Below are 16,180 nucleotides of genomic sequence, written 5' to 3'. Positions count from 1 at the left end.
CCCTGTGGGCAACCTTCCCTGATGAGCTGACTGACGCACACCATGGGAAATAAACCCGCCATGTCTCTCTCTGTCTTTTGTGAGAGTTGAACAGAATGTCCTGGGAAGCTGTTCGTGTTTGGTGAGAGGCACAGTGGCTGCACCACTGGCGAGATTCCCTCACGCATGTGGTGCGATGGTGGCTCCAGCGCAGCCCTGGTTCCTATCGCCTCGGCCCCCGCTGCCTCAGTGTTGCATCCTGGCAATGCTGCACTGAAATGTAATAGTAAACAGAGAAATCTCGTTCCCCCACTGGTATACACTTGGGTTATGGAGCCCAGCCAAGGGTTATAACCCTGTTTGATGGGGTAGGCAGGAAGCCGGAGACTGTCTCTCCTCAGGGTTTTTGCAAGGAGCCTGCAGCCGAACCAGGGCTGATTTTTTCCAAGTCCCTTTGAGATCTATGTGCCCCTGACTGAGTCAGAAGGCAATGGGTGTGAAATGCTGTGCTAAAATGAACCGAGCCTCTGAGGGAAGCGGACTGGTGGTGTCCTTGGAGGGGGCCTCAGTGTGGAAGTGCTGTTGCGCCAAGGACGCTTTACGGCCCCAAAATAACACAAGGGCCAAAAGCCACCTTCCTGAGGCGGGCAGTTTGGAGTAGCTATCAGGGAAAATGAAAATGGGTCTTGTGCAGGGAGGGAAGGGACCCTCTCCAGCTAGCAGTGGGCCATCGTAACCAGGAATAATTTTGGTGTGGGGGTCTTCCAGGTGGTGATTCTATGAAATCCATTTCAGGTTGATTTTAGACAGATCATGCTACTTAGTTATGTCAATGTAAGAGGCAATGAGCAAGATTTAACCTAGCGTGTTCCTTTCATGGTGCCATTCACTTTCAGATCCATCAGTTCAAGCTCCAGACATGGAGAATGACTGGTATCAAGAGGGAAGAAAAAATAGCTTGCAAGCAAAGACTAAAACAAATTTTGTACTTCGTTGTGCAGCCAAAGGCTGGTGCCTATGTCTGCGGGGAGCACAGAAGGGTAACTTTTTCTCACAGAGTATCACATAGGAAATAAACAAAAAACAGAGGGAAGAGTAGCTGTTTAAACTAAAGGGCCCAGATTTGTAAAAGAGGGGATTTAAACTGGACATGAATAAATGTAAGTGGGAAATATGTAACTACTGAGCACTTCACCCTGCTATACTTTTCAGTCATACTAGTTGGGGAAAAAAGCCCCAGAGTACTTTCAGCCTGGAATGGGATCAGTTCTTGGAAGGAACAATGTGACGTGACAAGCTGCAGTAGGAGAGTGATGGGTCAGACCCAGGGCTTCCTCATAGTCTGATGCTCCTAATGTTCCCCAAAAGGAAGCAGCTCAGGCAGATCCACTTTCTCTTTTGTTTGGGATGAACCAAAACGCAATTCTGAAGGACCTCAAGGAGGACATGAAATCCATTGCAGCTAGAGCGGCCACAGTGGGATGATCAGGGTGCAGTACAGAGCATGAGTCAGGGGAGAGGATGATATAGAGGGATGTCACATCTTCAAGCTCCCCAGCTATGGGTATTTGACTGAAGTGAAAGCAGCAGATTGTTCTCTGTCCCTTCACTTTTACTTCTAAATGGAAATGCAAAACTTCCCAGGTAGAGCCCCAGTGATTCACTGGAACTGGAGGGCATGAGGAAAAGCAAGCAGTGATCTCACAGCACAGCTGTGTCCTTTTCCCATCCCCTCAAAACCCGTGCTTCTCCTCCCCAGTCTGCCAATCCCTCCTGCAGAACCCACAACTCCACCTTGCTGGCTGAGATGCAAATTGATGGTTTGTATTAGAAGTCCCAACCCAATGTTTGGGTGAAGGCCTCAGGCTCTTATCAGCTCATTTGTAAACCACAAACACCCTGATTTTGCTTTCGAATTTCTCTGACAGGTTCAAGCTGCCTCTTGGTCGCACCTTCATGGGGCCCAGATGCAGAGTCCACCAGGAGGTGAGTGCTGTGCTCCTCACACTTGGGAGGAGAGAGTGCTGAAAATAATGCCTTCTTACCAGCTCCCCTGTGTTACCATGGGCTGTGGAAGCCCTCTACTTTATGTCCCCTACAAAATCCCACCCTGTCTCATTTTCTCATTTTACCCATGTTAAATTAAAAAAAATTCCTGGTAAAATTGTCCTTTCAAAATAAGGCCTTACAACCAAATCTGAACAGCCAACTAAGCCAATACTTTTATGTTGCCTCTTTAAAAAAATTTAGTTCTGTTCTTTTCTGCCACTTTTTTCTGGTCTTGGCAGAGGATGTAGGTATGTCAGAGAGGCATGTAACTGGTTGTGCAAAGGGACAGGAGTGCTCAGGCGATGAACATGCATCTGCTCCTGGAGAGTTTTAAGCATTGTACAAACATGTAAAGGAGGCCCAAGTTACAGAAGTTGTTTTACAGTAAAGTTCATTGTATTCAACTTGGGTTGGGATTTTGGTATCCTACCTGTAAAATGCCTGTGTAAGTGCTTTCTATTGCATTTTTCTATGTAAAAGGATATATGCAACTTTGCAACTCACAATTCTAACAACAACAAAGGAGTTTTCCACATTAGTGCTGTTCTAGAAGCAATATTTTCTGCTTTGTCAGTATTTTTAGAATATCTGTGTATGTTTGGAAAGCAATTCTTAAATGGAAAAAATTCAAAGGTAAGCGTTCAAAGGAATTTTCACAATGAAGGATGATGTTCATAATAGTTGGTAGCTTCTGTGTACCTTTAATGTAAAGGTCCCATTTTGTTCCCATGCAGTTTCACTAGCAGCTTTATTTCCTGCTTTGCGCAATGCTTTTTTAATCTACATCAGCAACACTGAAAGCTTTTGTATGTAGGGTTTTAATCCTTCTCGAATAAGAAAAACAACTATCTACAAAACCTGAAGAAGTTTTGCTTTGGGACTACTTTTCTTCCCCACTTTTGGAGAATTATGATTTAGACCTCCCTCAACGATGATTAGTAAATGACAGGGAGGTCTTAGCTTTCAAACACACTATAAAACCCTTTAATGTAACTGCTTTTGGAAAGAATTACTAATTATAACATAAGACAAGCCATTCCCATGGAATCTAAAGTCTCTGACTCCAGTCACCTCTTAAGCAGAAAAAAACTTTTAACTGACTTTTTTAGCATGTGGGGAAGGTTGTTTATGACTGGTTTTGACTCTGTAAATTATATATTCTGGACTAATCATAAATTGAATGTACCCTTTGCTGTAATGCTTAGGAGGGAGGAGGTGAACATATGTATAAATTATGCTGAATTTAGTCAATTAGAATAATCTGTGTCCTGAGTATTTTGAGATCAGCAGGACTGGGATTTGATTTCTTTACATGGGAACTTGACCTTTTGTTTGCTGGGAGGAGGTTGACCTTTTGCTCCTTTGTTAGTTTACAAGTCTCAAACCAAAAGAGAGAGAACCTTGCTTCTCTTTTAACCAAGGAACACAAAGGATAAAATTAAGTAATGCTAAAAAATAGAGATTGTTATTGGTTAATTTTCTCAGCTAATATATCTGCTTGTGATTTAACAATAAACAGATTTAATGGGGATCTCACAGCTTGTTTGCAAAATACTGTATCTACTAAAAGGCTGCTGTGCTTGCTTACAGGTTCATGTCCTCAGGAGTGCCTTAATGGAGCAGCCTGCACAGAGGCAGGTGATTGTGACTGTCAGTTATTTCAGGCTCAAGGAAGCAGGTGCCAAATTGGTAAGTTTTGGGCCAAAGGTTTTAGCTTCAGCTTCAAAGGAGATGCAGCTTTTGAAAACAATACCATTAGCAGCATATTTGTGATTCCTCTGTAGTAAGACTCTCATTCAACAAGTAGCTAGGAGTGTTAGGGATGTATGGAGAGCAGGAATGCCTATATTTTAGCACTTGGGCTGTAATAGTGCACAGATACCATAATAGACAAATCACTGCATATTGCATCCATAGCCAGCCAGTTTTTTTATAGTTAGCTGAACAACCAAAAAGCCACTGCCTTTTTTTTGAACAGTGACTTACTGCAAATAAAATTGCCAACTATTTCAGTGCACTAGTTTCTGGAATTTGCTGTGTGTAGGGATCAACAAGAATTGTCTTCCAGGACTGGCAGGATATCTAAATCCTTTGCCTCTATTTGTAATTAAAATGTCTCCACTGAAGCAAATAAAAAATTTAATGATGATTGCACATGGTTAAAACTGCAGACTAAAGATTAAGAAAAAGTACTGACTTCATTTAAAGTTGAAGAAATGAGTTTATCTTTTGTACTTTCTATGTATTTCCTTTTTAAGCTCTTATTTCCTTTCTGAGCTCCTACTTTCATAGATGCCTGTGACACCTGTCAATTTTTTATGACAGTGCTTGTTATAAAGTCATTATGTTCTCTCCAGTACCTAACACTGGTAAGGACCGAGATGGGATTTGCAAGTCGTGGGGACAGTATCATTTTGAAACATTTGATGGCATCTACTACTACTTCCCAGGAAATTGCTCCTATATTTTTGCAAAAGATTGCAGTACTCCAGAACCCCAGTACACTGTTTGGGTAAGTATGTGAACATACACTAGAAATAGGTATGTAAGTAAATATAAAAGTAAATGAGTAAGTAGAGAGACAGCAAATGTACCAAACTGGTTGTTGCTTACTTAGATATAAAACTATTCTTCTGGAAATGTCTAAACCTATGTACAGTAACTCAAAATACTGCTGAAATTATAATCAATAGAGTCAGGATATTAAAAAGAATATTTCTTACTCCTCCTACCCTTAATGGGATTTTTGCTCTCCCTTCTTGGAGATACCATGGATCTCAAAGCAAACCTTGGAAACTTCAATGAACTGAAGCTATCAGATTGTAAGAAACATTAATTTGCGGAGTAAAGTGCAAACAGCTATCACTTGCCAGGCACCTGAGCATACTTGGCCCCAGTTTGCATCCACTGACGTGCTGTGAAGATCTGCCTCCCAAGCCGACGGGATTTGCTCTCCCATCCTGTCCCCTCTGGGGATTTACATTCTAATTTTGGGTTACCTCTAAGTCATGCAGAGAAGATTAACAGCTCAAAAGCCTTCATCTTGACCTATGTATGGAAGGCACTCTTTTTAATAATTTCTTCAAGTTGCTGGGTATCTGTGGTTAATGGCTTTGGGTCAGGGAGAGTTCAAACCTATACCACGTTTGAAGAAAGATGCCCTTTTTATCAGGCTGTTAGTTACTGTGGGGAGAGCATACAAGCTCATTATATTACTTTATACACCGTGGTTGGGATTTAGTGCTGACTGGGCAGGGAAAAGGGGACAAGAGGGATCCTAGTTCTGAGTTCTTGGTGGGTATAGTGCTTGCAAGGATGAGGGCAGATCTACAGACTGATTTCTGCTCTGAGGACTTTCTTTATTTATAAACAGATGATCTCCTCTTCCCTCAGATAACAGCACTTAGTGAAGATAAATCTACCATTAAAACTGCCATTTCTATTTACTGAAGATATAGAGAGATGCTGTTATACCTACCTTCCACAATATAATTTAATTCTTTGAATTCTATATGCAGCTCTGAACTGTTAGGAGTTTTCAGAAATTGCTGTAGCCAAGTTGAAGACTATATTAAAATCTAGAATCAGTATGTCAGGGAATTCAGTTGCTCTGGAAAGAGAGAAGCTTCCATTCAACTGCTGGAAAAAATGTCATGTTTTACTGAAAACTGAAAATGTTTACTCAGCAAATTCATGAGTAATGTGAGACTGCAGTCTCTACAGACTGGGCAATGGAGAGACAAAAACCTTGCCAAATCCTCACATTAAGGTCCTTCTGACTTTAATAATCCACCTCTCAAGAGGAGAAAAAAACCCACAAAAATTATTTTGGTTTTCCTTGATTGTGTTTCTGTCTTAGACTGGGTTTACAGAGAATCCATCTGTCAGTACTAATAACATTTATGTTGTCTTTAATTATGATTATTTTTATACATGTAAAAACACTTAATGCTTTTCCTGCTTTGGTTTATTTCGCTTGAAGAAACTAACTGGTTCTTACTTCCAGGATTAAGTGTCAGTTAAGGAAGATTAATTCAAGTATGTGTTAGCACTGTATGTGATGTACAGATATTTTCTACAAAAGGTATTTTTACAGCCTCCATTACTATACTGGTAAATGTTCCCAGTTATGAATTTATTTAGCTTCACAGTACTGTCAAGTAAACTGGTAATGCAATTCCCATCCTTCTCAAAGAATGTTGACACACATTGTAACATGTCATATATGAGTTATCTAAACTCTGTCTACATTTTAATTTAGGTAATGATAGGCATCTAAGATTCAAAACACCTTCCCCTCTCTCTTTAGTGGTGTCTAAAATAAGCTCTCAGGCTTTTTAAGCACTATAGGACATCCCAGAGGTTGGGGTGGCTCAACCCCACAGAGATTGATGAAAGCCGTTGAAGTTTTGCTCAAGCAAAACCACACTGTTTTCAAGTCCCGAGACTACTGTATTCGAGATAGAGAAGCTGATATATGACTCCAACCAATCCCCTTGCTCACTATGCTATACATGTATGATGGACAAAAGCACACTTCAGGAAGGTCTACCCTTCTCCATTAGCAGGGCTGGAAAGCCAGTGCAGAATGGATTTTAACAGATCCATGTAAATTAGTTACCTGCAGTAGTCTGTGGGAGCACTTCAAAATCTCAAAAAATCCTGAGTGGTTCAGGGAGGCGTGTTATATTCAGTTGGTACGAGTCCCAGCTGGCAGGGAGAGTGCTGGTATTATGCTGACGTTCTGTACTGGTTTGTAGTTCTGTCTTACAGACCAGACCTCTAGAAACAGAGCAAGAGGGGTGTTTGCAAATAAGGAACTCCTACTTTGGCAGCTATAAGGTAGCTCACTATAGTGTCCCCGAAGTTCATCAGCGTAAAATACCTAACTGTTTCATCCAGTATTCAAATCTCTGTCATGTGATGCTTTGTGCTAGTTGCTCTATTTCTCACTAGTATTGGCTAGCATGAACTCCTGGTTTTGCATATCTTTGCAATTGTGACTTTTAAGTATTTCAAGTATTTATTTGTAAAGCTCTTTTAGTAACTGGAGCATAGAAATGTAAAATATCATGTATGAATTTATGAAAAATGCTGTGAAATTATTGAGAACAAACAGTTATTCTTATTGTGTGTATATTTTTCCCATCTAAGGTTCATAACAGTCCTCACTGTTATGGTTCTGTATATACTTGTCAGAGGTCCATCAGCTTATTTTTTTCAAACCAGGAAGAAATAAGTATTTCAGGCCATGAAGTAAGAAAAAATGGAATCAGGTAAGTGTTCTTCTGGTGTGGTTTAGTAATTTATTGCAAAAAGATGATGTGGAGTTAGAGAAATTGATGCTTTTTACACCTTCCAGATAAAATAATTCAATCTATGTCTGCATTGATCCCTTGCTGTTCTATATTGGGACTGACAGAGCTCTAGTGGGAGCAGATGTAAAAGTACTGATGTAATACCTGAGAGAGAATAGAACACACTCCCTGCGTTAACCTTGTGTTCAGCTTCTCAACTGTAACCTAACAATTCTTCATCCCTACTTTGTACAGATGAAGTCTGTGTCAGGCAGCCCTAGCTAATCCTTGGTGCATCCTGATGCCATTTTGAACAAGGCAGTAATTATTTATTCTTGGTAGCTGTAGCTAGTACAAGACATGATCTTCCTTCAGATGAGTCTGAGCTGGTTAAAACAAAGATTCTAAGCCCTCTTGAGGCACAAACTCCACAAAACTTCTCTGTGGTACATCAAACTCCAAAATTTACCTTTTTTTTTATTTTTTTTTTAATAAGTAAAAAGATGAGCTCAAGGCTATCAGAAGTTTATTTTACTAGTTGATAAATTACAGAAAATTTCAGAGAGTTAATGTGGATATTAATGTCTGAGACTGATAGCTACAATGGTACTGTTCAACCCAACAGAAGCAGCTTTGCAAGATGAGGATTAGATCTGTGCTTATTATTTTCTTGACCAAGGGAGGACGGCATACAACTTTTTTGTCAGTAGTATTTTCTGTGCTGTAAGTTTCTCCATTTGCAAGTGTCTAACCCAGTGATGACCCAGTGCCCAGAAGGTCATAGCTTTATAGAGCTTCTTGTCCAATGCAGCATGCTCGTAAAGTCAAGTATTCCTTAGCGTGCTGAACTGGGCTTTGAAAGGGAAGATTCACTCTCCTTTCAGGCTTGTAATTGGTACAACTGATAGGTATATACAACAGAAAAGCATTCGTTTTTGATGGTTGATATAAAGAAGTAAACAGAAGAAAAGATAATAAAAACATGATGAAGAATTGAATGGAGTGACTGTATACACTAGGGTAAAAGGGTTTAGTGAGTTAGGTGGTGGTGTTTTATGTGGTATTTTTCTAGCAAGAACCTCATCTTATCTGAGATTTTTGAAGCAGACTATGTTTTTCTAGATTAATGTTGCCTCAGACAGTTGGAAATTCTTTTCTTGAGAGACTGGCTGACTATATTCTGGTGAAGACTACATTTGGTTTTTCTCTTGCTTGGGATGGAAACTCTGGTATTTATATTAAGCTGACAGAAGATCATAAGGGAAAACCTTGTGGCCTTTGTGGAAATTTTAATGGCAATAAATATGATGACCTGATACTGCAAAATAGTAAGTAAATAGCTTACCCTTAACTTGTGTGAACAACTTCTGTATTAACTTTAAATATAATGCTGTAAAAAGGAAGAGTCCTCTTTCAGTTATTTCAGTCAAATAGTGTATCTGCTCTACTTTTGCTTCTCCTCATCATTCAAAATTCAAATGGAAAAAGTTGGAGTTTAAAAAATAATTTATATTTGCATTTAAGCCTTTTCTTGCTCAACAAAGCACTTGGGCTATGTTTATCTTAGCTGATGAAATTACCTTCAAATAATAAATAAATAAACAAATGTTTGTGGTTTTATCTGTGTTTAAAGATGAAAAGAAAAGCACCATCTCAAGTCATTCTTTTATATCAGCATCATAAAAATACTAGTTGAAATGTGCAAGTTTCCAAATTGTTTCCAGGCAGTTCCTTGTACCTCCTTGTTGCTATGGTGTCCTATGGTTCTCCAACTACACTATAGGATGAGGAGCTGCCCAGTGCTAAGTCTGAGGCAGAGATGAGTTAAACTTGTATTCTGTAGTCCATGTAGGGAATATTCCATGGGGACTTTTGTCCTACTTGCAACTAATGTGAAAAAAAAGAAAAAGAACAAGTTTGAGGATATGAGGAATATTTTTCTTAGTCTCTTATAAAACCAAGATAGGACTATTTTACTGTTACCATTAACTGCAAGGAGAACCTAGCCCCATGGCTCTGCATGTTCTTAGGTCTCAAAAGTTGCCTCACCAACTGTTTTCACCATTTTTTATGGTTGATAATGGAACTTTTTAACTTTCTTAATGAAGGAAGACTCAGTGTACCTATCTTCACATAATCTTTAAAAATCTACCCAGTATAAATTTCTCATACCCCTTCTGCAATGAGAGCAGTAAGTATTGTGCATTAACTTCTGCACATCAGGCTATGGTATGTTTAATAACCAGTTTAAACTGGTGATGTTTAATAATAGAGAAAAATGGTATTTGGTGGAATTAATGAATTCACATGATCTCTAAAAAGTAGTAATTTCAGGATCTTTAAATATATTATCTTTTGTAAAAGCCTGACAAAGTTGGCAGCATGTACTTCTGGAAAAGCTGGCAGCCCATGGCTTGGGCAGGGGCATTCTGTGCTGGGTTAAGAACTGGCTGGATGACCAGGCACAGAGGCTGGTGGTGAATGGTGCTGCATCCAGCTGGCAACCAGTCATTAGTCGTGTCCCCCAGGGATCAGTGCTGGGCCCAGTCCTGTTTAACATCTTTATCGACGATTTAGATGAGGGGATTGAGTCCACCTTTAGTAAATTTGCAGATGACACCAAGCTGGGGGAGAGTGTTGGTCCGCTGGAAGGCAGGAGGGCTCTGCAGAGGGTCCTGGATAGACTGGAGAGTTGGGCTGATTCCAACAGGATGAGGTTCAACAAGGAGGTGTGAGGAGAGGTGGGCGTGTTGTGGTGTGTTTGTTGTAGGGCTTTTCTACAACAAGGGAAAAAGAGAGAGATAATAGCACTAACTGACCTCTCTGAAACATGATGAAAGCCTTGATGTGTTTCAAAGAAATGTGTTTTTTCTTAAGTATTCAATGCATTACACTTGTCATTATTTGTATATTTGTTATAAAATTATCAGTAATTGCTCTTACAAAAACCCAAAGCAAGACCTTGTCATGGTTTTTTTAATGTTTTCATTTAAATCTGAAATAAAAAGAGAAATAACATTTTTCTTCACCATTCGTACTCTGAAAACATCTGTAATTGAGATTATGAACACATTGAAAAATTATTAAAAATTTCAAAGGTGTCTTTTGTGTTTGTGTTGACAATTTCTTTTTCATTGTTGTTCTCCCAATGTTTTCATGCAGTTGGTGATTACACAGAGGACATTGCTAAATTTGCAAATAGCTGGGCTGTGCAATCCTCAGGTGATGTAGCTTGTATACCTACTGCCTCAGATTTTTCCAGTCCTTGCTCAACTAATGGAGAATCCACTGAGGTAAATAATCATGCTTTATATATGTATATATTTAATATTTACTGCCTACTGATGGTACAAGAATCTAGCAATATACAGCATGTTGAGAAAAGTCTTAAATGCATTGAGGCTTTGAGAAAGGAAAGACTCAGGCCAGAGCTGTTGGTAGGGAGTTATTCATATATTTAGCTTAAAAGTACAAAGGCTCAGACAGGATGTGCCAAGTGGCACCAGTCTGCTGGCAGAGCTCCTCATTACTACATTAAACTTGGGTTCAGTTTCCAGTCCTGGCATCTTACACCTCATTATTTTGGCAATTGTGAAATACTGCAGAAATAGCACGGTCAGCTCCTGCACTGACACAAAATGCTTCTTTTTCTCATTTCACTCTTTCATCCCAGCTGGCTTAGGAGCAGCATGCCTAGGCAGCCTAGGCAGAGAGGGCAAACTTTAGGAAGAATAATAAAAGAGATATAATAATAAATTGAGATTGCAAGATTCTCAAAGTTTAATGGGGATATAAAGGATCCTATATTATAGAATTATGCCTGTTCAGAAAGTAAAGGCTAACTGTCATTTACTGATTCTTCTTAATGCACAGGATATTTTCCTCAAGTGCCAAATATTCCTACAGTTTCCTTTTCTCAGCTGTCATGAAAGCATAGATCCGTATTCTTATATTTCAAGCTGTGTGAATGATCTTTGCAGGTAAGGCTGGAATTCTTGTTTATTTAATTTTGACACATGAAATGAATGCTCATACTTTTGTGTGAGACCAGAATGGAACAAAGCTGAGGGCAGTTAGGAAGAACTGATTTCAAAATGAAAGAGATGGGGTTTCTCAGGGGGTGATTTAGTGTGGAAACAGAGAGCACAGAACTAGCCTGCCAAGGGATATTTTGATTGCTAAGGGCTTACATGTACTCAAGGAAATACTAGACAAATAAATGGAAGATAAATCCATGGAGAATAACTAATGACAAAAGATAAACTGCTGACAAACAACCTGAAACCTGTGTCTCGAGGTCCCTAAACAAAAATACATGGGATGTTACTACTGAGAAATAACAACAATACTGGAGGAGCTAGACCATTTGTCTGATGCAGTTGGACTGTTTTTTATGAGTTATCACTATGGTTCAAACAAGTAGAATTTTAACGAAATGGTTTTACATGTGTAAATTCATGGTTGTCAAAAGAAATTCAACTCTCATTTTCTTTGGTGGGAGTCACACCCCCTCAGCTGCTGGCATTGTATGCAACCTGTTATTTCCCCCCTAGCTTTTCAGACTCCTGGTTAGGCTTTTTTATTCAAGCTAAACTTGTAGTCCAGTAATTGAATAGATAACTGAGCAGAGTACTGCTTACTTTGTGGTAAGGTTTTCAAATTAAGAAGTAGTTGTCAAAAATAGGAGGATTTTTACGAGATACTATTATGACTTTCTCTGAGTATTATTAATTTAATCAAAAACATACGGAAAGGATCACAAATCTAAACATAAAGATCACTCACTATAAACCATTACAACTTGTTAGGTCATTTTTGATGGATTTTTACTTTTCTGATTTACCATAGAGTCAATGTGGAAGACTTTGCATTTGTAGGCAAATATCCAAAGTGTCCTTCCTAGTGTTTATGATCTGTACATTGATTTCACTCGGAGAAGAGATGAGTTGCCTCTATATGGTCTCTTTGTAACTCGCGAGTTTACTGTGGCTTTTGAAGAATAATGAAAAGCAAATTTTCAAATTTCAAATAGGGTATTGAATCAGTGCAATGATGCTAAAGGGGATTGGATTTTTTGCCAACATGCTCCTGTGTGTTGATGTCAATTGTATGGATGTTAAAAACCTTGAAGTTTCTGTGTCTCATTAATTTAGGCTTATTTTGTTTGTAAAAGAGACCTCTCTTCTTGTGGCTTAGTCAGTTTATGAAGTTTTTTGTGGGACCATAGTGTATGCCAAGTATTCTTTCTACTAAGACCCATTTAATTGGATTAGATAAGGAGAACTGGAGAGACTGATTATTTTAAGAAAGAGTATAGTAGTGTTTGATTTGATAACAGATATGTTGAAAGCAGAATACAAACACAATATAACATATTCTTAAGACCATTAATTTTGGAAGCATGATCTTGTGTGCTGAAAGGCAAACTCAGTTCATCTGTCACAATCATGCTTATAACAGATATGTTGTGTTATGACTAGTCTATTTTGGCATCAAATCCCCCACAGTAAGTGATGTGAGTTGCTGCACTTCCACAGTAACAAAAGATTGGTGGTATTTCACTGCATTGGACTTACATCTGAAAAAATTCTGAACTTACCTAAACATTAACGAATGTCTCTTTACCTGATCCTGGTAAAAGCGCACTGTAAGCTGCTTCTGTATAAAGGCAGAGATATTGACTTTGCCCAGGGTTGTGCTGTAAATACCTCAGTCTGTCCACAGTATTCAGTGGGTAATGCTTCTGGTTCTGAGCACTTTACACAAGGTCAGGAGTCCAACAACAGGGTTCTTCTCACCTAAGTTAAAGGTCTTACAAGCAATTGGAAACTTGTGCTACTCGGATCAGAATGTCTTTTGTCAGTGTAGGTCAGAGTTTCTACATCACGCAAGAAAGAGAGAGCCTGACATGGGGGTCTTCAGAGTTGTCCATTGTTTTCAAGAAGAGGTCCTGTTTCTCTTTCACCATAAACAGCACTTTTTTTTGTTTGTTTGTTTTTATAATAGATTGGTGTTTTTGCTCATTGTGGCAATATTAAAATAAAACAACTTTTTGTGAGATCAATGATAAAGACACAACAGTGTATTCAGTAAGGCTCGTTCCTTTTTGTATTTTCACTGTTTGCCATTATGACTGAGTGCTGTCAGCTATGTGTGAAATTTCCTGTGCGATGGATGTCCCATGGCAGAAATTTGTAGATAGGATTTGAGTTCTTTGATTACTTTGTTATTTTATCGTTTCAGAGTGGATGATGATGAAACGTACTGCAGGGCAGTGACAGAGTACGCTAGAGCATGCTCTCACGCTGGGTCCCCAGTGCGGGACTGGAGGGATGACTTTCCTGCCTGTAGTAAGACTCTTTAATAAAGCATACTATGTGACTTTTGAGATATCGTATGTATTAAAACAGATCCATCTTGCCAACATTTGTCACTATACGAGTCAGACCTGATACTCAAGTTGATCACCAGTTACACTGTTGCTGGCAAACAATCAAGTCAATGATAAAGCTAGAGGAATATTTTAATTCCATTGTGATATGATTTAGATCATACAAAATTCATGTTTCTGCAGATTACTAGAAACATAATGAGTACTGATCATATTCTAGGACAAAGAACAAACATCTGTGGAGGTCTGTTTTTGTCCCTTTTCCCAGAAGACCTTTCAGCCTCTACTGACCCTATAACAGAATTAACTTAGTTAATCCAACTCCTTCTAGTCATCACCACCACCCATCAACTGCAGCTCAGCTATGCAGCTCATGCACAGGGCTTTGAATTAGCTGAGATATGAGCACATATTCCTCTGTCACAGAAATTACAACTTATTTTTGAGGGGTGGTATAAGAGTTTGGTAACATTTGATATTTTTAATTGTAATTGTAATTAATACTGTTGAGAGGTGCACCATAGATCATCAGTTAAAATCCCTCCAAAACATCCATTGTACTTATCTATACCAGAAGCGCTGCACAACTGTTTCTTTGACAGAGGGGGCTTTGCCAGCATGGAAATTAAAAATTGCACTAATGTTCAATATACCATGGTTTTTTTTTTTCCTAGCTGAGAAGTGTGAAGACAGCTTTGTTCACCGTGACTGTATCAGTTGTTGTCCACCAACCTGCACATTTGAAAAAGATTGTCTTGGCAGCAACCTGCACTGTTTAGATGGCTGTTACTGTCCAGATGGTAAATACTGTCAATGTTACATGAAAAAATACATGTAAAGGTAGTATCCAACATCATAATAAAGTCTAAATAACCATATGCTTAAAATTGAAGCCTGAAAATATGAATATTGTAAATTCTGCCCTAGCTGTTATTATTGTCAATGTGATTCTTCCTTTTATTGCATGCTAAACATTTCTCTGGAATATAAAGTTGTCTCTACATGGAATATCAATTACAATCTGGAGATATTACTAATACTTCCTACAATAAGATATTGCATAGATTTAGTCCACTTTATTTGAATTATTCCAAAATCTGTAGAAATTTTGCTTATACAGAATTTGTCTTGCTCTGTAAAAGACACCAAACTGAGACCTGTACTCAACAAAAATGATTGACTAGACTATGAACAGTCCTATTCTAGAAGGACTCAACATAATGAGATTTCAGAATCTTTTAATTTTTGAGATTGTACAGTTTTTCATATTTAAGACAGACATTTATCATAAAGCAATGATTCACAGTGACAGTTTTTAGAGAACTTTACTCTGAGCTCATCACTCTCAGCTCTCTGCACTCGATGGGCAGCTGTTTTTGCTGGTTCTTGTTGAAGACTGGTGAGATCACCTTCTGGCAGATTTAAATGCTTGAGTCAGATGGGGGAAGAACAGTGATCTGGAGTTTGTTACTTTGTTTTTTATCTCATTTATTCACTTCCCTCCCAATAGGTCTCATTATGGAAAATGGAACTTGTATCTCTTTGTCGAATTGTCCTTGTACTTATCATGGAACTGCTTTCCCTGTAGGCTCAAAAATTGAACAAGAATGTAGCAACTGGTATGTGCAAACCTTTGTGTTTCATCTCTCTGTGAATGCTGTGTATAGTTAAACATCATAGTCACACATTTTAAATAATAGATACTATCTACGTTTTACAGTCTGAGCCCTGCGTATCACTAAAATAAGCAGGCTATTCTATGGAAAGCGGGAATTCAAGGCCTATTAACTCAAAACTACTTATTTTGCTAAAGATCAGAACACTGAAATTCTGTTTTATGATTTTTCTTTTTAGTATTTGTGTTGGTGGCATTTGGAACTGCACTGATCATGATTGCCCAGGTATTTGTATTTCATTATTCTTTTCTCTCCTCATAAGAAAAAGGATAAACTTTTCAGAAGACAACAGAACCAAATATGATACAAGGGTTTGGGCTGCTAGTTTAAGAAGGAAGATTAACCAGATGGATATTGAGAGTAGCAATGGGCCAAATGGAGTGAAGCCTGACCATACTTACCCTACTTTTGCCACCTGCTGCCCTACCTCAGTGTGCTACATCTACTTCTTGTTTTCTATCTCCTGTTTATGCTCAATGTTCTTTGTCACAGGTGATATATTTCTACTGCATGAGTATATTTCTATACTTAGGCCAGGTATAAGGATCTCCTCATTTCTAAGTGCAACTTTAATATAAGTAATAAGAAAACCATCATTCTGATGCTCAGTGTGCTGCATTTTCTCTGTTGTAACAGCAGTTTGTGTTTGGATAACGATCCCTATCCTTAAAGATAGCATGCCTCTCTAATAAGTTACACAGAGGAACATGCAGAAGTCAGGTAGTGAAACTCCCTTGACAGTTCTGTATCTTAGACAAGATTATACTATGAAATTTGTGAAAGAGAGA

General features: G+C 38.6%; 1 protein-coding gene across 1 annotated transcript in view; it reads left to right on the top strand.

The window, feature by feature from the left end:
• OTOGL (otogelin like) overlaps positions 1-16,180 on the top strand; it is an 85,660-nt gene continuing 69,480 nt past the window's right edge. The window contains exons 1-12 of the mRNA XM_027896092.1: positions 1-121; positions 1,908-1,965; positions 3,619-3,717; positions 4,386-4,540; positions 7,183-7,304; positions 8,448-8,653; positions 10,488-10,618; positions 11,199-11,305; positions 13,569-13,675; positions 14,391-14,516; positions 15,227-15,335; positions 15,571-15,617. Coding sequence (XP_027751893.1) covers positions 1,947-1,965; positions 3,619-3,717; positions 4,386-4,540; positions 7,183-7,304; positions 8,448-8,653; positions 10,488-10,618; positions 11,199-11,305; positions 13,569-13,675; positions 14,391-14,516; positions 15,227-15,335; positions 15,571-15,617 — 1,228 coding nt within the window. The 5' untranslated portion in view covers positions 1-121; positions 1,908-1,946. The remainder of the gene's footprint in view (positions 122-1,907; positions 1,966-3,618; positions 3,718-4,385; positions 4,541-7,182; positions 7,305-8,447; positions 8,654-10,487; positions 10,619-11,198; positions 11,306-13,568; positions 13,676-14,390; positions 14,517-15,226; positions 15,336-15,570; positions 15,618-16,180) is intronic.

This window comes from Empidonax traillii, unplaced genomic scaffold, assembly GCF_003031625.1.
Source record: "Empidonax traillii isolate 1590-97213 ecotype Southwest subspecies unplaced genomic scaffold, ASM303162v1 scaffold477:size924519, whole genome shotgun sequence".
Lineage (NCBI taxonomy): Eukaryota > Metazoa > Chordata > Aves > Passeriformes > Tyrannidae > Empidonax > Empidonax traillii.
This window is presented reverse-complemented; position numbering and strand designations above follow the sequence as displayed.